This window comes from Elephas maximus, chromosome 4 (genome assembly GCF_024166365.1).
Source record: "Elephas maximus indicus isolate mEleMax1 chromosome 4, mEleMax1 primary haplotype, whole genome shotgun sequence".
In the NCBI taxonomy this organism is placed as follows: Eukaryota; Metazoa; Chordata; class Mammalia; order Proboscidea; family Elephantidae; genus Elephas; species Elephas maximus.
The window spans coordinates 59,964,221-59,989,878 of NC_064822.1; the positions used below are offsets into that span (position 1 = coordinate 59,964,221).

At 45.2% G+C, this 25,658-nt stretch overlaps 1 protein-coding gene across 13 annotated transcripts in view; it reads right to left on the minus strand.

Moving 5' to 3' along the window:
* Window positions 1-8,719: 8,719 nt before the first annotated feature.
* The window catches only part of CRACR2A (calcium release activated channel regulator 2A), a 156,300-nt gene continuing 139,361 nt past the window's right edge, over window positions 8,720-25,658 (minus strand). For all 13 annotated transcript variants that reach the window (XM_049882226.1, XM_049882227.1, XM_049882218.1 and 10 more), the window contains 3 exons: window positions 17,129-17,230; window positions 14,470-14,546; window positions 8,720-12,709 (listed from right to left, as the gene is read on the minus strand). In XM_049882226.1, coding sequence (XP_049738183.1) covers window positions 12,625-12,709; window positions 14,470-14,546; window positions 17,129-17,230 — 264 coding nt within the window. In that variant the 3' untranslated portion in view covers window positions 8,720-12,624. The remainder of the gene's footprint in view (window positions 12,710-14,469; window positions 14,547-17,128; window positions 17,231-25,658) is intronic.

Sequence of the window (25,658 nt, forward strand, 5' to 3'; positions counted from 1 at the left end):
TATGACAAACTGAGATGTGTGGGGGGACAGTCCATGGTACATTCAATATTCTTCACCAACACCATAATTCAAAGGCATCAATTCTTCTTTGGCCTTCCTTATTCATTGTTCAGGTTTCACATGTATATGAGGCAATTTAAAATACCATGGCTTGCAAAGAATAGGAATTCCAGAACACTTAACTGTGCTCGTGAGGAACCTGTACATAGGCCAAGAGGCAGTCGTTCAAACAGAACAAGGGGATACTCCGTGGTTTAAAGTTGGGAAAGGTGTGCGTCAGGGTTGTATCTTTTCACCACACTTACTCAATCTGTATGCTGAGCAAATAATCTGAGAAACTGGGCTATATGAAGAAGAATGCAGCATCAGGATTGGAGAAAGACTTGTTAACAACCTGTGACATGCAGATGACACAATCTTGCTTGCTGAAAGTGAAGAGGACTTGAAGCACTTCTTGATGAAGATCAAAGACTACAAACTTCAGTATGGATTACACCTCAAGATAAAGAAAACTAAAATCCTCACAACTGGATCAACAAGCAACGTCATGATAAAAGGAGAAAAGATTGTAGTTGTTAAGGATTTCATTTTACTTGGATCCACAATTAACACCCATGGAAGCAGCTGTCCAGAAATCAAATGACATATTGCATTGGGCAAATCTGCTGCAAAAGACCTCCTTAGAGTGTGAAAAAGCAGACATCACTTTGGGGAATAAGGTGTGCCTAACTCAGCCATGGTGGCCTGTTATAGGTGCTGAATAAATACTTGATGAATGAGCCCGTGATGTCTTGGTGACTTGTTGCCATGACCACAATGCCAGTTGCCAGTATGCTTGTTGCTTCAATAATCTGAACCTGCAATGTGACGTGGAGCTCTTCATGTCCCCTCTCTAGGCCTCAGTTTTCTCATTTCTGAAATGCAAATATTAACCTAGAATCATCTCCATGTTCCCACCCAACTTGAAGAACTATGACTTTTGGATTCTACTACTCTTCTTTTGCGACCCTGAGCTCAGAGCTTTCCAAGAAGACCCTGCCCTAACTTAGCAGAGGAGGGTAGAATGGCTTTTGGGTTTTGGTTTTGGGAAGCTTTGCCAATGAGTAGCCAGAGGAAATGAAAGAGTAGGCCAAGATGTGGGGCTTCTCCAGGAACTTGACTGCAGCTTATTAGCCTGTGAGTCTACTGGGATGGGACTGTATCTTGGAAAATCATTTTAATAACTAAGAGAAAATACAACTAAGGATACTGGCTGCTGGCTGGCCAGGGCTGGGCGACTCTCATCCAGGCGGGGAGTTAATTTGGTTCTGTTAATGTTGCCTATTGATAATCTCTGATCAGATTCTCTTTCATGTGTCACTTCCCAATGTGTTGCTAATGAATGAGCCCCAGGAGATGTGGGCTTCTAAGGCAGGGAGGGGAGAGGGCCGGGCAGTGAGGCTGGGTAGGTGTCCAGATGAGAGATGACCAGAGGATGGAAGCTGAGAGCAGATAATCGGAGGTATCCAAACACAAGTCACTCTGGCCCAGATGTGAGAGTCTTGTGGCTGAATACGTCTCCCTGCATGGCTCACTGGCTGTGTTCCAGAGAAGGAGGCCCTCACTCTCACTGGGTCTCCATTGCTGCAGAGGGAAAATAATTCGCAGCGGGATTTTGTGGAAGTGGCTTGTAAACTCTAAAGTGCTGTACACATGTGGGTTTTGAATTTTCCCTCCCAGTCCATAAACCACAGCTGGCTTCCATTGTTCATATCCATGGATGAACCGATGGCCTGGATAATTAAAAGTTGTGGACGATACAAATTTAATTTTACTTGGTTTGAGGTTTGCAGAGTATAACCACCAAGCCCCCACCTCATTCTGAAAAATCTCCTTTCCTAAACTGTGGATTTAATTTTTTTTTAATTCAATGTTTGAGATTTAATGGCTTGGAGTGTGGAGTATGGGAGGCACCATTAGGTAGCCCATAAACATGCTGGACTGTGGGAAGTCAGAGAGGAAAGACTGAGATTAAAAATACGACCTGGCTCATTGGCAAGCACAGAACACATTGAGAGCTGGAGCTGGTTGGTTAAGAGGGTCCTTTCTTTATCCTCCCTCCTCCTCTTGGCCCTGGGCCACGCCCTCACGATTGTGTGCCAGGAGCCAGGATAGTAGTTCCCAACAGGTCTCCTGCCTTCAGTCTTGCCCCATCCTTCCATTCCACTTTCTTCTCAGCTCAGTTGCACATCTGACCTTACCATTCACTCTCCTGCTTCAAACCTTCCAATGGCTTCTTGTCACTTACAGACTGACTTTTAAATTCCTCCTGGACCAGGGATGATTGCTTCTTTTGTTTTGTCTCTTGCTTACATCTCTGGATTCCCTCTTGATGCCCCAGCTTCATCCCCCTGCTCCAGCCAAAAGTCACATGGGGACACCCTCAAGTGGCTTTCACTCACAGGCACCCTTTCTTCCCCTCTGATATTCCTGTCTTTCCATTCACCTCTCAGCTCTCAGATCAATCACTGAAGCCTTTGTTAAAGTACTGCTACCTCCTCACCCCCAAATCCAGGGCCAACTTCACCCACTCTCTCCTCATTTCCAATGGCATTCTGCACAGTCCCTCTATCATAGTGTCTTCCTATTTGTGCATAGAGCTCCTTTACTGACTTTGAGTTCCTTGACTTTTTTTTTTTTTTTCTTGTTCTTTTTTATGTTCCAAAGGCATAGAGTGCTGCTTGGCACTTCGACACAGACTCAAAATTTTATGGAAAATATATTAGGGCATCAATGGAAAGACTAACTCTAGGGGAGGGAGTCAGGGACAAAATTGGAATGAGCAGAATGTATGCTTTTATCACAGTGTGTGAGTGAGTATGTGTGGCACAGTGGTTAAGCGTTCAACTGCAAACCAAAAGGTTGGTGGTTCAAACCCACTAGCCACTCCTTGGGAGAAAGATGTGGCAGTCTGCTTCTGTAAAAGATTTACAGCCTTGGAAACCCTATTGTGCGGTTCTACTGTGTCCTACAGGGTCGCTATGAGTCAGAATCAACCCTATGGCAGTGGGTTTGGTTTGGTTGGTGCATGTGTATGTGTGGTGTATGCACACACATTTACATGATAATTCAGTGTAGCATCTGGGCTCCTGAGTGCAGGGAATCAGATGTTGATGGCTGTCAAAGCCCAGGTAATTGAGAGGGCATGGAAGTACTAGGGAGGCCTTGGAACCCTGTTAGGCCACCTGCTTTACCCACGACCTGCTTTATGGCTATAGGCAAGCCATCGAAATTCTCTTAAAGAATCCAGACAGAGGGAACAGCATGGGCAAAGACACAGAGACATAAAGGGGACGATCCAAGATCAATAGACTGTTCACCACTTTGCAGGGTTTTTCTTCCAGCATTCCATTCCGTTGTTGTTGCTAATAATAGCAATGTTAATCCACAAAAAGTAAAGCTCCTCCAACTTTCGATTAAATCAGAATTTCTGGCAGGGGCCTGAGGATTGGTGTTATTTTTTTAAAACAACAAAATGAATAAAACAATAAAAAAAAGTAAAAAGAATAAAAATAAACTAGTAAAAATAATGAAAAGCTCCCGGGTGATTTGAATATGTCATTATAAGCCCCCCATCTGAGGTTGACAACTGTGAGCTAGGACAACAACCAGAGCCGGTGTGGTCTGGGACACAGGGCGGGTGGGGCGGAAGCAGTGGTGCCATTTCCAGATGTAGGACATGCTGCAGGGCCCAATTAGCAAGTCTCAGAGAGATGGTGCTCAGGGATTAGGGGGCATGTGACTTAAATTACAACAGGAGGAAACTGGGTTAGATCAACCAAAGTGGGCCGAGGCCTCAGAACAGGTTCCCAGGGAATATCCACCCTTTTCATATGGGACAGACTAGGAGACCCCAGCTGTGAAGCCTTCCAGTTCTGGGGTCCTGTGCGAATTCTCACAGGTTGGTTGTTGGGGTTGGGTGCTGGGCAGGCTGAGGCATCTCCACACCTGTGGATCTGGGGGTAGTGAACCCTCTTCTCAGAGGAGTGAATGGAAAGACTGGAAGGATTGCATGGAGTTTGCTGTGTGTAGCAAGGGTTAGGACCAGGGGCCAGTGTGGCCACTCATCTTGTAACCCTGGCAAACCCCTCCCAGGTGGTGAGTGGTCTCTGAAGTTCTGCCTGGCACTGTGTTTCCACATAACAGTCAATGCAGAAGACCCTGCTGGCGAGGCAGGAGGTGAGCTGGGTTTGAGAGAGCAGCATTCATGGTGGGTGGTCCTATGTGTCTCCTACAGAGTTGAGGAGAGAACCCAGGCCCCAGGGGTTCTGGCTATTGTTTAGGTTTCATGCACCATTGAGGGAAGGGGCGGGGTGGGAAGAGGAAGGGAGATGGGTCTCGTGAATGAAAGCTGCTTTGGGAGGGGGCAGGGAGAGAGGGGAAGGAAAGCAGAAGAGGGTGGGGAGGGCCCAGAGGAAGGAAAACGCAGCCTCATCTGCTTGTTTGTGTTTCTTGTATTTAAGATGCCGACTTCTAGCATATTTTTAAATCCATCAGACATGAAAGTGGATTTAAATAGATCTGCAGTGTGAAGCTGGTAATTTCACTTGCCACAATAGAGGAGCTGGCAGGACCCTGACAAGGATTCAGCACCTCTCCCCATACCAGGGAAGCTGGAAAGCATGAATCTCTCCCTGGTAGACCTTTAGGCCAGGTGCCTTCCCTGCCTGTGGGAGCAGGAGGTTGGGCAGGAGGTGGCAGAGGGAGGGGAGAATAGGAGATAGAGAATGAAAGAGGAAAGAGAAGAAAGGGAGGGAAAAGCAGGGGAAGAAATTAGAGCAGGAGAGAGAGTGAAGAAGACAAGGGTGAATGGAGGGAAACCAAACTGCAGAAATGAACTGGCCCAGCAGTCTCCCAGGTCAGGAAACCTTCCTGACTTAACCCTTCCAGCTCCCAGTCTCTCGCCTACCACTAAATCCTTTCACTTCCACCTCAGTCTCAGTTCAAAAGAATCAAAGACTCTTAGGGTTGGTGGGAGTGGAATGGGGAGTTTGTAATTCATTACATCCAGTTTTTTTTTTTTTTTTTTTTGCCAGCATCATCTGTTCTCTGTGGCTGACATCTGCTTGAACACCTCTAGAGTCAGGGAGATCACTACCCAGTGCAAGCACTCATTTCCTTGATGGACAGTGCTTGTCGAGAAAAACTGCTGCCTTGTGATAAATTGCAATCCCTCTACCCTGTGTTGCCTGGTTCTAATCCTGCTCTCTCGAGTCACTCAGAACAAGCTTAGCATCAAAGCCAGCCCTTCCTACTTGCTCACAGCACTCAGGTTCCCTCTCCCACTCTGATTCTTCTACACTTTCCATTCTCACTGTAAATTATTACAACTCAAATCTCTGCAAAACCAAAATATTTCTAGGTGCTAATGAATACATTTCCTGCTATAGTCAAGACAGCAAAATTCCAGGAACAACAAAAGACTATTGGTCTTTTTGCTATCATTCAACATTCTTACTTATTACCTAGTCTGTGGCCAGGTTTGCTGTGCTGGTATTGGCATACAGCATATGGAAGTCCCATCTCCCAGAGAAGGGTGTGCATAGGCAGGTGTAGAAATGCCCAGGAGCACTGAGGGTCCTCTGTCACATACGTAGATGTGACTTTGACAGCAAGTGGGAGCCTGGGGTTTGTTGTAGTGGCATTTGTACGGCTCGTTAATACATACTTGTGAGTTTCTAGGTGTTTCCTTCCCTCAAGGACATTGAAACTTCAAGGACCATAGTAAGCTTGCCTTCTTTTCCATTTCTCTCATCTCTTATTTAAAGTTTACGTATATGCCACAAATACGTGTCCTGTGTCATTATTTCTGTTGGTCTGGAAACCAGTTAACTGTTTGCCGATGAGTTGATTCTGACTCATGGTGACTACGTGTGTGTCAGAGTAGAAGTGTGCTCCCTAGGTTTTTCAGTGGCTGATCTTTCAGAAGTAGATCATCAGGCCTTTCTTCTGAGGCACCTCTGGGCAGACCTGAACTACCAACCTTTGGTTAGCAGCCTAGCATTAACCATTTGCCCCCCCAGGGGCTTGCAGTTGCCTTATCTCTTGATGTAACCTGAGACAAACATGAGCATCTTAGAGCCTTAACCGTTGGGGATCCAAGAAAATCAATCCTTCATTCAGTCGTGGAACATGAATGTTTGAGAAACATTATAGAGCATATATGTAAAGGTAGATCAAGTAGGGAAGTGTCATCTACAGTGTTGACTGGGCAACAAACTCATCCATCCACCCACCTTGCATCTACTCTGTACCAGGCCTTCGTAAGTACAAAAACAAATGAGAGCAGAACTCTGCTCTGGAGAACCTTATACAACCTCAAGGCAGAATGAGAATACACAAAGTGTCCTTCAACAAGCCTCTAGCTTGAAGTAATGCAAGTTTTACGTATTCTAGCGGCCCAAGGAAAGGGCAACTGCTCTTACCTGAGGCCCCAGCTTCCCCCAGTCATCAGGAAATGTGGGGTTTTCACTCTCTTTCCTATTTTGTTTTGTCTTGGTCTTTCCACATGGAGACAGATGATCATGTAATAACTAACATTTGTTCAGAGTCTTTCAGTTGACTAAGCTCTTTTTCGAGCATTGTCATTTGACGTTTACACTACCTTGTGAGGGATTTGAAAGCTGAGCTTCCAAACTTGTATTCAGGTTCCAATCTGAGCAGGTCTTTCGGGACTAAAGGATTTGGGAAAGGCACATATGGGTAAGGTTGTTGATTCCACCCCAGGAAGGAGGATAACTGAGCAGGGAAATATCTTTTATGCATGCAATCATGGTGTCCAAGTCAAATTGAGTTGTTGAGTAGCCTGTGGGTAATAGATTGCCACTAGCAGCAGCTGAGGAGGTTGCAGGGTGATGAGACGGAAGGCTTTGATGGGCATCACACTGTCAGAAAGGCAATCAAATCACAGCAGCTGAAATGCCCCCAGCACTGTGTTTTAAAAGCAGAAACAGCACCTCATTTGAACCAGGAAGGCAAACCCAGGCCACAGGGGCTCAGTCAGCCAGTCTCTGGGATCTGGGGCTCCAGTGGAGATGCTCCCCAGGTGGTGGTTGATGCTGTGTTCTCAACTGCTGCTATATAGCAGACATTGTTTGCCAAACATGAAGCTACAGAAATGAATGCCTCTGCCCTCAAGGAGCCCTGTCCAGTATGTTTTGCTCATTAGAGTCCTGTGGGAGGTGTATATAAATCAACACTGTACACTAACATTACAGGATGGCCTAGGAGAGCCCATGGGTTGGACATTGGATCACCGTCTAGCACTCTGCCCTTGATCTAGTGCTACAAGTGCTCAGTGAATTCCCAGTTCCATAATTACTTTACCCAAATTCACTCTGAGGTCCTTTGAGCTCCACATCTGTTTCAATTCCTGTATCCAAGTTAATTTTTAAAAAGTACATATATGTGGGTTTTCTGTCCCTCCTCCAATCCAGAAGAGAGAATGGACTTTGGGGAGAAGACTGGATGTGGGATTAAGGAATGGGACCAGAGTACTAGGATTGTTGTGCGGAGTGTAAGGAAAGAAATTGGAACTGTGGAGTAGAGCACAGGGCAGATGGCTGCTAACATGAGGTCTTTGAGACTTTAAATCAGCTATTTTAAAAATATGTCCAAGACCTAAAGGACACCATGTCTAATGAACTAAAGTGAAGTATGATAACAATGTGTCACTAAATAAAGTATAACAATAAAGACATAATAAAAAGGAACCAAATAGAAATTCTGGAGCTAAAAGTACAATATCAGAAATGAAAAATTCACTACAAGAGCTCAACAGCAGATTTTGACAAGCAAAAGAATCAGTGACCTTGAAGATGGGCCAATTGAGACTGTTGACTTATCTGAGAAATAGAAAGAAAAAAGAATGAAGAAAAATGAACACAGTCTCAGGAAACTGTAGGACAACATCAAGCATACCAACATATGCATAATGGGAGTCCCAGAAGGAAAGGAGAAAGAAAAGAACAGAAATAATGTATGAAGAAATAATGACCAAAAACTTCCCCAAAATGATAAAAAAAAAAAATTAATCTACATATCCAAGAACTCAACAAACTCTAAGTTGGATAAACTCGAAGAAACCCATACCTAGGCTCATAAGCAAACTGTAGAAAGACAAAGGCAAATAGAGAATTTTTAAAGCAGAAAGAGAGAAGCAACTCATCACATACAAGGGACCCTCAATAAGATTAACAGCTTATTTCTTGTCAGAAACCTGTAGGCCAGAAGGCAGTGGGATACAATATTCAAAGTGGTGAAAGAAAGAAAAAATATTGTCAACCATGAATTCTATATCAGGCAAAACTATCTTTCAAAAAACAAAGAGAAATTAAGACAGCTAGAGATAAGCAAAAACTCATAGTTTGTTTCTGTCCTACAAGAAATATTAACAGTAGTTCATCAGGCTGAAATGAAAGGACGTTAGGTAGTAACTTGAATCAACATTAAGAAATAAAGAGCACTAGTAGAAGTAACTACCTGGTAAACAAAAACAACAGTATAAATGTATTTTTTTGTAACTCCTTTTTTTTTCCTATCTAACTTAAAAGATAACTACAGAAATATCAGACAAAATAGATGTTAAGACAAAAATTGTTACTAGAGACAAAAGACATTTTATAATGATAAAGAATCAATCAATTAAAAAATATAATGATTATAAACATATTTGCACCTAACAACAGAGCCCCAAAATACATGAAGAAAACTGAGGTCTTTGAGAGAGGTACAGAACACAGCTCTGTCCTGAAATATTTGACCCCCATGACCCATTATGGTGCTTAATACTCCATCACTAGAGTCTCATTCCTTTGGTTTAAAGTTTTTCCTGTCTTAGAAAAAAAAAAAAAATTTTTTTTTTCTAAGTTCTATGTTAATGCTTAAGTGTAACCTTGGAGTCACCATTTACATTAACCCTTAGCTAAAATTGGTTTAAGATTTTTGCAGCAGTGACTTCTAGTGACAGCCCCAAAAGGGTGAGCCATTTTTGATACAGTAGACAGGTAAAGCCTGGAGTGGGCCCAGAGGGAGAATAGGGAGGAAGGGAGTTCAACACTGTGTGGGAGCATTGAGAACGAAGTACAGTGAGCATGGGAAGAAGTGGGAGGAAGTTAGAGTATCACAGGGGAACAGAGAATACCCCAAAAGAGACTGTAAAGGGGAAAGAATGCTAGACAAGAAGCAAGGTAACTGGGGCATTGGTTTGGAGATGGAGCTTCCGATTTCACAGCTCAGGGCTGAGGGCAGCAGCAGACTCCAGAAGAAGCACAGAGTCAGAATAGGGAGCAGGTGTGTGGTCAGGGATGGTGATGAGCATAGGTCAGGAGTCACCAGGAGCTGGCACCAGGTATGAGCTGCTGAGTCCCGGAGAATAAAAGGGAGAGGGAGAGAGTGGACTGTGGGCTGAAATCAGACAGCAGGCACTGGCAGGATAGGACACCGGTAGGAAAACCATGGCATTTGGTAAAACCTGGGTGGAGAGGGAAACCAAGAAGCCCATAGCAACAAAAGACAGGGATGCTAAAGGGTGAAGCCAGGTAAGAGTTCAGGACTTAGGCAAATAGGCTGGGTAACCAGGTGCTGAAATGAGGTAGTGTTTGTGAACGTGGCCAGTTCTGGATAGATGCTTAGAAAATTTTAGTTGGTTCTAAATCTGAAATACAGGCAAGTGTTATGGGCAGCAACTAGATGTTGATAACAATAATAGCCCCTGCATATTAACATCTCCTATGTGGTAGACACTGTGCTAAAGTACTTTATATACATTATCCTATTTAGTATTTAAAATGTTCCTGCAAAGTAGACATTGAAACTTCCACTCTATGGATGAGGAAAGGAAGCCTGATTAATTGACTTGCTCAAGCGACTTGGAGATGGAGCAATGTACATGAGCCAGAGCCAGAACATTTTACTGACAATCTTGTGCCCAGGGTCTGTCTGCTCTCGGAAAGGCTGACAGCTACTGGGATAGCTTTGATCTTTCAGCCATTTTGGTGGCTTAAAAGGAAGAAAGGGAGGGAAGAGGCTAAGATCTGGGGACAAAGAACATCTCAAAGTCTTTCTCAAGTCCCTGTACTCCACAGTTTTTTCAGGTGGGGTTGGAGGAGGAAATAGCAGAGGCCTGAAGACCCTCCCTTGTACTTCTCTCTCTGCCTGGACCTTGAGGCATGGTACAGACTTACCCAGCCTGCTGGAAAACCAGGCACCAGTGTCGTCCTACCTCGCTCTAAACTTTAAATGCTCTTTTCATAAATGGCTGCAGTTCCCAATGAGGAGCTAGGTATCTAGGATAAAGGAATCTGTGAGTCCTGGGAACCCCAATTATAGTTCTGCTTGCCGCATAAATCCCAATTGCCACCTTGGTTTTTTGACTCAAACAGGGGAGCTGGTCTATTTTCTCCACCGCCATCCCTACTTTCTACTTCGCCCTCCACACAGATACAACAACACACAATCATACAACACACGCACACAGATGTTTGGAGGCCACCTCTGGGTGACTCACGCATCCCCATACATCCCACTAATGAGACCATCACCACTGCCCTCCCTTAGGTCAGTTTGTTGTGAGCCCCTGTCAGACTTGTACTGGGATTCAGGGCCACCCCTAGGATGAAAACTGAATATGTCATTATACGCACTCAGATCAAGAAGAGCCCAAAACATCAAATAGCTCACCCATTTTACTGAAAAGGAGATGGTGGCCCAGGGAGAGAGCTAGCTTGCCCAACATCATGGGCTGAGTCCTGAGTTTTATTCTGTATACTCCATGGGCTCTCTGGTCCCTACGAGCTCTGAATGAGAGAAAGAAGTCTGCAGAAAAGGGGTGAGCACTTGCCTGGTGACCAGACTATGGGGCCTCTGACTCTTTTGGGAAGCCAGGAAGGAGGCTGCAGAGGTCTACACCCTTGGAACCTCTGCCCAGTGTGTCTCCCATCTGTTGGCTGTGTGGAATCATCTTGTACCACCTTCCTGGAGACCTGTGGACAATTTCTGCTCCTCTCTTTCCCTAATTGCCCTATTTGGGTGGTGTTGTTAGCTGCCTTCAAGTCAATTCTGACTCATGGCAACCCAGTGCGTGCAGAGTAGAACTTCTCCAAAGGGTTTTCAAGGCTGTGATCTTTTGGAAACATATCACCAGGCCTGTCTTCCAGGCACCTCTGGGTGGATTTGAACCACCAACATCTCGGCTAGTAGATAAGCACCTAATCGTGTTTGCACCACCCAGGAATGCCACTTGGGTGTGGACCACCCATTTTTCCTATGGTGGCCTGGATCTGTAGCCCTAGAATTTTAATGGCCAGTGAGCTGTACATCTACTGTCCCACCCAGGCAGGGATGCCCTCCTTGCCAGCACCCCTGACAGCCAGACAGTGACACCAGATCACTGCCAGGGACTGCGAGCTTACCCCACCCAGCTGAAGGAAACAGAATATGCCTCCAGGCCATTCCCTTTAATCAAAGTGCACTGGCTGTTGCAGTCACCAGGGTGCTGAAGCCAGCAGCTACATAGTCTGTTCACTTCTCAACACCAGCAAAATGTCAACGTCACAGCCACAGATATTTTTTTTTTTAAATACCATCTTCTGGGATAAAGTAAAATAAAATAAAATGAGTTGGTAACTATGGACCTAGTGTTGGGTCTCAATGCTTGCATGTCAATCTAGCCCGTTAATCATCATGTAGGATTTTTCACAGAGCTATTTTGAGAAACATTTAGAAAATGGCTTTTATATAGCTATATATACCTTATTTATACTCTCCAGAAACGGTCTCTCTGTTTAGCAGCAGATGTTTTTTTTTTTTTCCCCTAGTTTTCTTTTCATCTCTTCATCAAAGCTAAGTGGGAAGTAAGCCTACTCCCTCAACCCTAGGCATAAATTGGTCACCACAGTCCACCTTGGAGCCAGGTTTGTGGGTGGGTGGTGAGGAGGAAAGGCTGCGGGTTCCAGAGAACCCGAGGAGCAAATGCAGTGAGATGGTGGCTGCCAAGAGGCTGGCCCCCCGAAGGATGTGAATTTGGGAAGGAGAAGGACCCAGGGTGGTGGTGGTGGTGGTGGTGGAATAGAATGTGGGTGCCCTGGTTTGCTTCTCTCAACACCATGGGTATCCCAAGGTCCATGAAACATATACCAAGGATATTCCATTGGTCTCCAGAGAACAGGAGCCAAAGCAGGACAAACTACCCCAGCATCACCCAAGCAGTACATCCTCTGGCCTGCAAGAAGCAGCAAGTCGGTCCTGCATGGTTGCCTTGGCAACTGCAGTGCTGCAGCTCCTAAGGGCAAGTGGAGAAGGGAGATGGAGAAGGCACGTAGTGGCTGTTCTGGAAAAGCCCATCTGTTTCCTCCTCCCCAGGAAACGGATCTGAAAATGAAGGAATGGATACCTGGGGCCTAGAACGAGAAGGGAAAGACCCTAAGAGTAGCTCTCCTGACTCAATGTGCTTCCCTTCTTTTTTGGGGGAGGACAAAGTTCTGGTGGCCCTTGGTGGGTGGCATCCACACAGGAGCCCATGTGCAGGTTGTAGAGTGGGCCCTGGGACCTCGGGCTTTGACTACAGCAGTCCTGGGCGGCCTCCTATCAGCCGCAGCAGGATTTCTTCTTGGCAGGGCGGCCGACCTGAATGGTGTCCTCCCTCACTGTGTCTTCTTGCTCCTTGAGGATCCTGGAAGGGGGTAAGATATAGTGTCAGTACTAGACAAGCTCCTAGGCCTACAAGCTGATAGCAGGGACCACTCACCCTCAGGCTACAGGCCATTTGGGTAATAAGGAGGGAACTCAGCTGCATCAGAGGGTCAGAGACAAGTATTCAAAGTCTACCCCTGGGGAGTCCAGGTTCCTAACTGTAATTATAAACCCAGAGAGTTTAGTCAACATGGATCCTTCAAGACACTTCCTCCAGGAAGCCTCTCTTGATCCTCTAGGTCAGCCTAAGAGCCCCTGATAGCACCATGACTCCTCCTGTGTTACAGTCCTTCACTCAGCATCATAATGCACTGTTTCCCTGCTTCCTCCCTCACCAGAGAATGAGCTGCCTGAAGGTTAGGCTAGATCCTTTGTGTCTCTGCAGAGTTCAGCACAGTAATAGGCATATAGTAGAGGCTCCAAAGACATATTTGTTGATTGTTAACTCTACAGAAGTGTTGTCCCATATGGACACAGCTCCAGATTAAATGTAGGAGGTGGAGGATTAAAAATAATGATAAATATCTTATTCCTGCTTTACACTTTCAAAGCAGTTTCACCTTGGCACCTTTTTTGATGATCAGAACAACCTGTGAGTGGGAAGGGAAGATATGACTGATGTCCCTACATGACCAACCAAGCTCAGAGAGGCAGGGGGACTTGTCCAGGGACTCAGTGTAGGAGAAAAGCCTAGAACTTTTCCTCATGGTACTCCATAACCCCACAACCCCTCTAATGCATAGAAGGATTTACTCTGAGTTCTTAATTACTCAAATAAAAATGTTTTTTAAATGCCTTAAAATGAGTGCTGGGCACAAAATGGGCACTCTTAAGTATTAGTTAAGTGGATGGATGGATGGACGGACGGACGGACGGATGCGTGGATGGATGGATGGGCGGATGGATGGGTGGGTGGGTGCGTAGGTGGATGGATGGATGGATGGAGGAAATGAATGCCCAAATATTGAAAATGGGGCCCAGTATGGTTTTGTCATCTTAATTTTGGTATAGTCAGGGGCTTAAGGAATCAGTATTTCCATGGGACCTGTCCTTTTAGCAACACGTGAAAACAGTCCCATTATTTTGGGCGCCTCTGATTTCCCACCACAGCCCCTCCTCTCCCTGGCTCCTTCACCTCCCCCTTTCCCAAAACAAACAAACAAACAAACAAACAAACAAACACTAAACTCATTGACCTGGAGTCCATTCCAACTCCTAGCGACCCTATAGGACAGAGTAGAACTGCCCCATAGGGTTTCCAAGGAGCACCTGGTAGATTCTAACTGCGGACATTTTTGGTTAGCAGCTGTACTTAACCATTACACTGCCTTCCCCAAGAACCCATATTATAACCCATTCTTGCTCCCAGCTGGCAGCCAACTAATACCTGCTAAAGTATTTGCCAGTGATAAGGGTCCTATGCTATGACCTTTCCCAGGAGTATTTGCATTTAAAAAGAGGATCCCTGGGATAAAGGCAGCCTTTAAGATTTAGAAGAAGGACTTGGCAATGGGGGATGACAGGCAGGGAGGCTTTCTTTTTCAACGTTATTACATTTCAGAAGGCCACCCCTGGCCCCTGAAATCCCACACAAAGGCCTGGCCCACCATCTCCTCTACTCAGAAGGCTCAGGCGACAGGAAAGGAAGGCCCTGGGCAGAGGTGAAGGCAGTGCCTCCCACCAGACCTGGCGCAGCTGGATTCAGCAGTTGCTTTACCTGTTGAGTTGTATGTCTTTTACCTGGCTAGATGGAGCAGGGACTCTTTGGCGTTGTGACCGGAATAGGCACTGCATTCATAGAAGATCAGGCTGTTCTCCTAGAATCATAAAACAGAAGAAATAAGAATATTGGGGGAGGGTAGAGAGAGTTGTGAGGAGTAGGAGGCAACCTGTCTGCATCTACCCACAGACCCACTTCCTTTCACAAAACCAAAAACAACAAAAAACCCACTGCTGTTGAGTCAATTCTGACTCCTAGCGACCCTATAGGGCAGGGTGGAACTGCCCCATAGGGTTTCCAAGGAGTGATTGGTGGATTTGAACTGCAGACTTTTTGCTTAGCAGCTGTAGCTCTTAACCACTGTACCACCAGGGCTTCACTTCCAGTCTCCCTTAATTCCTCCACCCTCCCCCAATTCAGTACTTGGTTAATTTCTGTCTCCTTAGGTTCCCTGATTAATGCAAGCTCTGTAACCATCTCTCAGGTGAGCTGTAACAGTTGTAAAACAACAAAGCCTTATGCTGTCTTACTGATTTACATTCTCAAATTGCTCTCAGGTATGAATATCCTAGCTTCATTTTCACACCAGCCCTCAGATGCAGGCAAAGACATGCAGGCTAGGGCAGGCAAAATTCTTTCCATTTCACAGGCAGGAAACTGAGGCTAGGGAGGGCACATGGCTGCCCTGTGCAGGTCACACATTTCCTTAATGGCAGGGCTCCCAGCAGCATGTTTTCCCAGGATGCCAGTGTTCCATAGACCTTGGGGTAGAAGTCACTGAGGCCCTCCCACAGGAATTCTCTCACCAGTTCATTCACACTCCGCTACCCTGGCGTCCCAGGAAAAATGTCCATCACTTCATTAGACCGGGGCTGTGCATAGGGAAGCCCTTGGCCAAGGCTCATCAAGTTCCATTTATCACTCCCATCAACAGACATCCGCTTCATTATGACAATACTAATGGTGTAGAGCCCTTGTTTTTAGGACAGTTTTTTCTTGGAGGCTGATGCTGTGTGGTGATGTGGACTAGTTGAATGAAGACACTTCCTCTGTGGCTGCAGATCAGGGGGCCTCTGCAAAAACTGGCTCTGAGTTCCACTTTCCTGGTCCACACCCAGCGGGCCCAGCTCCAGCCTCTGCCCTCTTCACACAGCCCCACTCCTTGTCCACTTCTTTCAGAATCTGGTTATGGGTCAGTCTGTCAAAGAGTGGAAGTGGTTGGGTGGGAAGTGCAGAGGACCTAAAGTAGGAAGACAATATTTGTCTTCTAGCCTCCAGTTCTGACCATGCCACTGATGAGCTCTGCAATAATTTGAATAAATCGCTAACTTCTCTGAACTTCAGTTTGTTTTTTTCACTGCCCGAAGAAAAGAAAATGGACTAATAGTGACACAGGTCTACAGCTCCTTACCCAAAATTGTTGGAGACAGATGTGTTTTGCCACCCAGGATGTTCTGGATTTTAGAAAAGTAATACATGCATATACTGTACATTGGAGTGACCAGGTGATGCAAATCGCTAATGTACTTGGCTACTACCCGGAAGGCTGGAGGTTAGAGTCCACCTAGAGGCACCTCAGAAAAAAGGCCTGGCGATCTACTTCCGAAAGATCGGCCATTGAAACCCCTACGGAGCACAGTTCTACTCTGACACACATGGGTTTGCCACGAGTCGGAGTAGATTCGATAGCGACTGGTTTTATACTATATTTTACACAATACCCTCAGTGGGTCTGGGGTAGCACCCTGTAATCCAACATATGAGTATTTGCACAACGTGAGATAAATAAAGGACATAAATTGTCTCATATCAGTTCTAGTCTGATTTATTTTGCCAGACGAAATGCAAAAAAACCTTTCAGTTTTCAGAGCTTTTTGGATTTAGAAATCATGGGTGAGGGATTGTGGACATGTAATTGCCTAGTGACTTTCCACATGAACACCTACCAAGCCTTTGTTCCTCCTTTCTCCTCGACTCTTACCATCTGTGCTCATTTTCCCAGGTTCTGAGGTCATGAGTCCCCGATTAGAAAAAGCAAACTAGGAATTACAGAATCATAGGGCTAGAATGCATCCCAATCCTCCTTGGCTCCATGGAAACCAAACTCCAAAGCACTAGAAGAAGCCAAGGAATGAGCACTTCCTATTTGTTTTAGAGCCTGATTTCTATTAAGCCCCATTGGTCCCATTCTAGGGCAAGAGGACTGATGCTTATTTTATCCCCTCAGTTTACCTTGAATTCATAGTTTTGAGGCTTAATCTGGATAGAAAGGATGAATTCTCTAATAGAGTTGTCCAGAGAAGAACCAGCTGCCTTACAGATAGTGAGTTTTTCTCTCTGAAGGTGATCAAGTAGAAACACAGATGATGTGATTCAAGAATCATATGGGGGACTGGATTAAGTAATCTCTTATATTTCATAATTTATAATTCTATGTTACAAGTAAGGGAGTTTGAGATAATTCCCCAAGCTCTAGTTGGCCCTAACCAGCTCCATCTTACAATGTATAGCTTTCTACGGAAAGTTCTAAAAGCGCAGCAGCTGGGTGTCCCATAATGCCAAGACACCCTTCTTACCCAATTGCTTCCTTTCAGAGAGAGTTTCCACAAAGGCTCCCAGGCCCAACTGCCCTGGGGGATTCCCATCCTACCCAGAGAGACAGAAATGCTTGCTTTTTACCTTGGCAAGCTGTTCTCCAAGGCCCCGGGGAACTTCTCGCTCCTTTTCGTTGTCAATTTTATTGCCCAGCAGAAGAACAGGGATGTGGTCTCCCACAGATTCCTGCAGAAGAGATAATCCTCCAACTGAGAGAAGCTCCATAAGGAGAACTCATGAAGGCAGGCTTAAAATGCTGGCTGGGAAGATACAATCTGGCTTGAGAATCCCTGCTGGCGTGACAGGACAGGCAATGATAAAGTCATCCAGAAAGCAGAGAGGAAGACAGTCGTCATCTCTGAGAGCTCCAGTCTACAAAGCTTTTGCAAAGTGCCTGAGGCCTGCCTTCTGGGTGCCTCCCAGTCCCTACCTGTGCAACAACCTCCTCCTCCTTCACCACTCTCCTTGGATGTTGGGTGGAGCACCCAGGCTCCTCAGGTGTGCTGGGGAGTGGGTAGTAGCATAAGGGAACCATTGACACTGTTGAACTATGCGTCTTCAGGGACCTTGAGGGAATTCCTGTGTGACCAGACTCAGTCTAAGTGGACCAGACTGAACTGAGCGAATTCATGCAACATGGTTTGGAGCTGTCTGGAGGCTGCTTTGATTAGAAGTGGCATCTGTGGGGGCCTCGCATTGGGCAAAGAAGCTCCCCAAGGGTTGAATTCTTAGTACTGGGCCTCAGTGGGTGCTCACAGATGACTGTTGTGAGCCTAATTGGAAGTCACGACATGGGGTCCAATAGCTCCCTGTTTTCGGGTGCTCTGGCTCTGAAGAAAGGCCCCCATGAGCAGCTGCACTTCTTGGCCAGAAATAACAGGTTAATTCAATGGATCAACCCTATTTAGTCCTCCAATGGCTGTGGCAGGTCAGCCAGGAGCCCGTACCCTAGGGTCTCTGCCTCCTCCCTTGTAAACTGGGTGTACATGTCCCTCTTCTGAGGGCAAATAAAGGGCGCGGGACGCACAGCTATTAAGGGAGTAAACATGGTAATGTTCACATTTAAGCAGGTTGTTATTTTTACTTTGTGAGATATTTAATTAAGCCTTTTAATCATAATTTGGTAACAAAGAGTTATTCACTGTAGCTAAGTGTTTTACTAAATGAAAGGGCTGTGGAATAACAGAAGCTTTAACAAGCAGTTATAGTTTTGCCAATTCTTCAGCTTCTTTACCACCCCACCCAACCCAGTGCCGTCGAGTCGATTCTGACTCATGGCGACCCTATAAGACTGAGTAGAACTGCCCCATAGTTACCATACCATGTCAAATAAATGTCCAAAGTCCATCTGATAGTTACACCTATTTTAAGTTTAAATGCAATTACACTTGAAACTAAGCCTCAGTGGTTCCTTAATCTGCACATTCAACAACAACGTCACTGAATTATGACGACCCTTTAGTATAAGAGTCCATAACTCTCTTTTTTTCTCTAGATTCTCATTTCTAATAAACTCTCTGCTATCTAGGTCAGATTAACTAGAACTCTCTAAAAATGGTATTTCCACATATCCACAGTAAGATGGTAATTAACCTGTCATGATGAGGAGCCCTGGTTGCACAGTGGTTAAGTATTCGGCTGCCAAGCAACTGGTTCAAACCCACCAGCCTCTCCATGGGCGAAAGACGTGGTGGTCTGCTTCTGTAAAGATTACAACGTTGTAAACTCTATGGGGGCAGTTCTACTCTGTCCTATAGGGTCGCCATGAGTCGAAATCAACTTAACGGCAATGGGTTTTAATGATGACTTAAAGGCACTACAGATCTTACAGTGTCTTCTGACTCATCAAACAGAGATTAGATCATTTGCACTATTAAGTGGGTTGCACTATATTCCAATTATTTGAAATTGTGAAACCTACTTATGGCATATGTAAAATGCTGCAGCTCCCTATTAACCAGAGGGTTAGTTTCTGGGAATACCCCCATCCTCTAACTGTGCCATGCAACAGAAAAAGAAGAGGGGGAAGCAGGGAAGTGGGCCAAAAGACTTGCTGGTTGCAGCACATGACAGAGAGATATTTGTAGATTTATGTGTGAAGAGTGACTAAGGCTTGTGGGATTTCTTGACATGGAAATGCTCTGAAAATATGAGCATCAGAATTGAAATCCCAGGGCAGAATTCTAACCTGGATTTTGTTATTACTTGAACTGGGAGATGGACTTGTTTCCTCACTTGCAAAGGGGATGATAGATCCTGAATGGCTGAATACGATAAGATAGGTAAAGATTCATAAGCCTAACATTGGAGCCCTCTGCACCATAAACATCAGTGCTGCCTCATGGGAAAAGAAGGGACAGTCTTCTTTCTTTTTAAAGGCAATTCCTGGATACAAAAATGAAAGAGCTTAGAAGGAACAGGGAGAAAGCAAAGCAAACACTTGGAGCCATGGTTTTTATTCTTTGCATTGTCTCCCTTCACAACCACTCTGGACAACTCGCTTCCCTTCTCTGGGGCTGGCCTACCACTGATAAAGGAAAATTAAGTCTTTCTCCAAATATATGATAAAAATAAGTAAACACACACAGGGCTAGACAGAGTGTGTTGAATATCATGAGTGGATGGTGATCATCACCCGGGCTCAAGACCAATCTCTGACACAGGGGCATGGGGGCTGAGGATGGGCTGGGTGTCTCATGGTCCTCTCTGACCTCAAAAGTCTTGAGTTATCTGCCTAAACTTTATACTTTCTCATACCTAATGAGGTTTTCAACCTGCCTTGCCTCTTAGCACAAACCAAACTAGTTACCGTCAAGTCGATTCTGACTCATGGAGACCCGATGTGTTTCAGACTAGAGCTGTGCTCCACAGGGTTTTCAAGGGCTGTCATCTTTTGGAAGTAGACTGTCAAGACTTTCTTCTGAGAAGATTCCGGGTGGATTTGAATTGCCGAGGACTTAACCATTTGCCCCACCCAGGACTCCTTCTTGGCACAAAGACGTTCAATTTTCCACTAGACAAGAAGCAACACTTCTTTTTAAGAGGCCAAAGCATACCTCCTTTGAGCCTTCGGGGCTTTGGTGAACAAGTCTAAGGCTCACCCAACCTCTGCTGTTGATATTTTATAGATGTTGGTAAAATCCGTTAGGCACAGCAGGTCAGAGTGAAGAAATCTTAATGCCTTAGCCAGACACCTGATCTCTCTTTAGAGAACTCAGGCTCTGCCACCATCTCATCATCTGACTCGCCTGAGTCACTCCTCTTCTCCGAACCTCCATTCTCCGAACTGTACAATAGGCCTCTGAAGCTTGTTTCTGCTCCATGCCTCTGACATAGAAGCCTCTCTACCCCTTTGATCATTTAGTTGCCTTTCTCTGAACTCCAGCTTGTTGGAAGACAGACTTGTTGAAATTCAAAAGATTATCCATCTCTGACTTTAAATAACAAGAGCTGTCAACTCAGAGCAAAGGATTGGCATTCAGTTCAGAATGTGCAGCTGTTGGGGTTTGGTTGCTTGTAGGGTACGTGTGTGTTATATGTGTTGTAATATCTACGTGCTGGGAGGCAAGGAAAAGCACTTAGCCAGGATAGTGCCGCTATTTCTCTGGAGCCAGAATGAAAAATTTCTCAGCACATTAAAGCATGAAGTTATGCTAAGGAAAAAATGACTGCAAAATTATATCTTGGGGGTTTCCATATTTATCCACCCCCTGGACTATGAGTCAAAACAAGATTTATTTGTGTAGTTCGTTTTAAACTGCCAGCACTTCAAGCTCAACTTGGAATGTGGGGAAAAAAAACCAAACTGCTATTTTTTGCTCTGTGCTGTACATTGTCACCAACGACAAAGATCACGGAATGCGAATTAGCTAGCAGCCCAGGAAGGTAGAGGGAAGTGGGCCTGCCCCCCTTGAGCTGAAAAGCTGTTCTGCTTTAAGGCTGAAGCAAGAAGAACTGAAAAAGAAACGAACACCTATTTTTCAGTAGCAGGTTTCAACAATGGCCCATGTGACTAGGGAGAAGCATAATGCAGAGGCAAAGCCCTAGATTCTAGTTCTGGCTGTGCCAGTGACAAGCTGTGGGGGCCTCTGGACAAGTCACTTCCTCTCTCTGGATCTCAGCTTTTCTCATCTATAAAAGAAAAGGCTGCATTAGATTAATCTCCAAGTTTGTTTCCAGTTCTAATGTTTCATCACCGAAGAAGGGGTACCAGAAGCAAAATCCACTGCCGTCAAATCAATGCCGACTCATAGCTATGCTACAGACGGAGTAGAACTGCCCCCAAAGGATTTCCAAGGCTGTAAATGTTCACGGAAGCAGACCTCCATATCTTTCTCCCCAGGAGTGGCTGGTGGGTTCGAACAGCTGACCTTTTGGTTAGCAGTCGAGTGCTTTAACCACTGCGCCACTAGGTCTCCTTAAAAAGGGGTACAAAAGAGGCTAAATCAAAGATAGTAGTCTATTTGGCTTAAAGACCCCAGTCATATTCCACTTCCTTGACTTATAGTCTTAACTTCATAGCACTATTAGAATGGCAAAGAGATCTAACAGAAATTCATTGACCCAGGACTCTGACACTGGGGACCAAGAATCTGGATTTGGGGGAAAAAGCAGCCCGTCTGGCCTTGCACCAAATTCCACCTTCTCTACCTGATGCAGGCGCCAAGGTCTTCAGATGTTCATTTTGCCCGATGGTCTAAACCTAGGGGCCCTTAGAGCCCAACCAGATTCTGCTCCAAATTGGACAGGTTGAACCAGTCCTACCCCACGTTGAACCAGTCCTACCCAACAGTGATAACCAGGGTGTGGGTGTGGGTTGGTAGAAGGACTAACTGCTTTGATTTCTTCTAAGGTGCATATAAAAAAAAAAAAAAGGTGCATAGGAGATGTAAAATGATAACAGAATCAGCACAGACTGTGTCTGGGCCCAGGAGGCCAGCAGGCCAGGTAAAGCTGCCTAGGTGGGAAGAGGATGGGGCAGGTGGGGTAGGAGAACAGTGTGGGGCTACAATCCCTACGTCATAGAGCAGGGAAGGAGTTCACCTGTGGCATAGGATTTTGCTTCTCTCTGGGCTAGAAGGAGCGCCCTTAGGCCCCTCTCATCTCATAAACCATAGAACTAGGGGGCCAGAAGGACTCTTTCAGAGTATCTAGTCTATTCCCTCATTGAGTGATTGGCCAGTGTTTTATGGCCAGGAAGTGGTGGAGCTGGGATGGTAAGAACTTCCTTTTCAGGGAACCCAGCTACCTCCCCCGAGCATCTGTTCCTATTCCACACAACCTCTTCCAAGAGTCTTTCCCATATATAATCTATGGCAATTTAAGCCCTTTCTTCTTGTACTGCTTTTCAGGATTAGGGAAAAGGGGGCACTGAGAACAGCTGGCCACCATTCACTTAATAATTAGGCTTCAGAGCCTTGAAGACTGTTATTAAAGCTCCCCTCCACCCTCCCTTCTGCAGGCGAGGGAGTTGGTAAAGTGCTTGGAGCTCTTTGGAAAAATAAGGTGCTCCACAAATACAAAGTACTTATTATTTTCAGTTCCCCTCCGATCAAATGAGGTGTCAAGTTTTAATCTATCACCTGACACCTCTGATTGCTGGTTGCCAAGGCAGAATGACTTAGCTTTTCAAGAATCTCGAGAATAATTGCATTTATGATGCCACCGTTCCACACCTTGAACACACACTTTGCTACCTGACACAGCCTCCTGTACTTGCTTCTCAACCCTGTGCCACTGAACTGAATGTGTTTTGTGCACAGCTTCAAACTGGTTCATTCCGGCACGAACCCCTGCTGAGAATTTGCATTCCTAGGTGATGGTGCTGGCTAGGGACCAATGCTGAGGACCACCAGTAAAGCCAAGCCAAAAAACCGAACCGGTTGCCATCGAGTTGATTTCAACTCATATCGACCCTATAGGACAGAGTAGAACTGCCCCATAAGGTTTCCAAGGAGCACCTGGTGGATTTGAACTGCTGACCTTTTGGTTAGCAGCCTAGCTCTTAACCACCATGCAACCAGAATTTCTGCGAGTAAAGCAGTGGGTCTCCAAACGTATTATACATAATAATTACCTGGGGATCTTGTTAAATGTAGATTCTGATTCAGTATATCTGGGGCGGCAATGCAAATTCTCAGCAGGAGTTTGAACTGAAATGAAACAGTTCAAAGCCCTGGTTTCTTGGATCTACTATACTAAGATCTCTTGAGTGACAAGTGAGTCCTGATCATGGGCAACATACTCAGGAAATTCTCATTAGAGTTTTGCTACTCAAGTGTGATCCCTGGACTGGCAACACCGCCTTTGTATTTATTAAAAATGCAAAACATCAGGCCCCAGCCCAGGCCTGCTGAATCAGATGCTGCATTTTAACAAGCTTCCCAGAAGATTCCCACATATATTAGCATTTGAGAAACACTTGTTTAGGCTCAACACCTGTGCTGAGAACCAAAATCACCTGGCTAGCCGCTATTTTTTTGTTTTTTAAGTTCCAGGCCCTGAACCATTCCATTTGGGAGAGAAGGCCCTGGCATCCGCTTTGTTTAAAAGTTCCACAGGTGATCCTGGCACTCCTCCAGATTTGGAATCACCATTTAGAGTCTGATTGCAACCTGTGCTAACAGTTTAAGAGAGGAAAAACTCAAACTACAAATGATATAGAAAACCCCACCCACACATAGATCATTCTGAGTTAACCACACGTGGCTTTACCACCATGGCCTGGCTTTCGGAGCCCAGGGCTGCATCAAGGCTTCCAAGCTGATACATGTGCTGGTGATGCTTTCAGCCCTTTCTGTCACAGGAATGTGCAAAATGTCCAGTGCTCAGTGCACAGTTTTCTGGAGAAGGACTGAGTTCCTCCTTCTAGCTATGATGGCAGCCCTCTGAGATTTCTTTACCCCTCCCATCACCACTGATAAATTCAACCTGAGGTTCCACATCTCCTGCTAGCTTCCAGGCTCTCTGTGCAAATAGAAGCCTCTAATGACGGCAGGAGTGTGCAGTTCCATAAACTTGTCTCCATCCATTACCATTAGTCCCAGACCTCTTGGACTGCTTTTGCCCAGCTCTAGTATATGTAAAAATTTAGATACTGTCTGGGACTGGGAAAAGACCAGATGACCTTAGAGAAGCCACAGCCTCGATTTCTTCATTTTAAAGTGAGGTGGCTGTAATCATCAGGGATTTTCAAAGAGAAACCCTTTTGCCTATCAGATTTGTACCTTGACCTCCAATATACAAAACCGGGAGAAGCTGTGCAGCCCTGACTAAGAAAGGGGGCGGAGGGGCCCAGAATTGTGATCACTAAGCCTTTCCCTTCCCTGTCTTAGTCCCTGGAGAACTTCGGTCTGATCCTGGGGCTCTGAGGAAGAAAATTTTGAAAACCACTGGATTAGGTAATCCCTACAGTCTCTCCTGGTGCTTAACTTCTGCTGAAAATGAAAGAAATCATGTCATAGATTCCAGAGTTCATATAGAAATGATGTCCAGATTATCCATAACATTTGCTTGCATTAGATTGGAAAGCATTTTAGCCACAGCAATTTTCAGGAATAATTTATATTTAAAAAAAAAAAAAATTCTGAGAAGCCCTTGAGTCTGGCTTCCATTCCGTTCTTTTATGTTCAGTGGTAAGAAGAAGGATGTAGATGAACCATACAGAACAGAAGTGGCCCAGCCTGGTAAACTTATAGAAGAAACAGATTTAGGTGAGAAGAGTCACAGATTTTAGGGCCAGAAATAAACAAACAAAAAACAAACCCATTGCTGTCGAGTCAATTCCAACTCACAGCGACCCTACAGGACAGAGTAGAACTGCCCCTTAGAGTTCCCAAGGAATGCCTGGTGAATTTGAAGTGCTGACCTTAAGTGCAGCCAGAGCACTTAACCGCTACGCCACTAGGGTTTCGTTTAGGGTCAGAGGGATGAAGAAATTAACAACTCCAGTGTTCTGCCTTCACAAAGATACAGTGTTCGTTCATTTATCCAACATTTGTTGAACACTAGGGCCCCATGCTAAGCACCCGGGTAACAGGGGCGAAGAGGATACAGTTCGGTACATACATACTCTTACAACCATATGATGAGTAACAGGGGGATATGAAAGGTCTTATGGGGCTTGGAGTAGAGAGCTGAACATAAGCTTCATGAGGGTAGGAGCTTTGTCCCTTTTATTCATTGCTATAATCCCTGGATTATAAAAAAAAAAAAAAAATTTTTTTTTTTTTAAAATAATCCCAGGGAGTCCCTAGTTGATGCAAATGGTTATCGTACTTGGCTGCTAACTGAAAGGACGGAGGTTTGAGTCTACTCAGAGGCACCTTGGAAGAAAGGCCTGGTGATTTACTTCTGGAAAAACCAGCCATGGAAAACCCTATGTAGCACAGTTCTACTCTGACACACAGGGTCACCATGAATCAATTCTGACTCAACCGCAACTTTTTTTTTTTTTTAATAATTCCCAGAGCCTAGAACAGCACCTTCATTTTGTCCAAACAAATGGACAAATGATGGATTCTGCTGGTTATAAGGGTTGGGACATCCTACTTGATGCTTTTGTGAAAGAATAAGCTGAGGCCTGGAAAAGAGAAGTAAATGGCTCGTCCACACT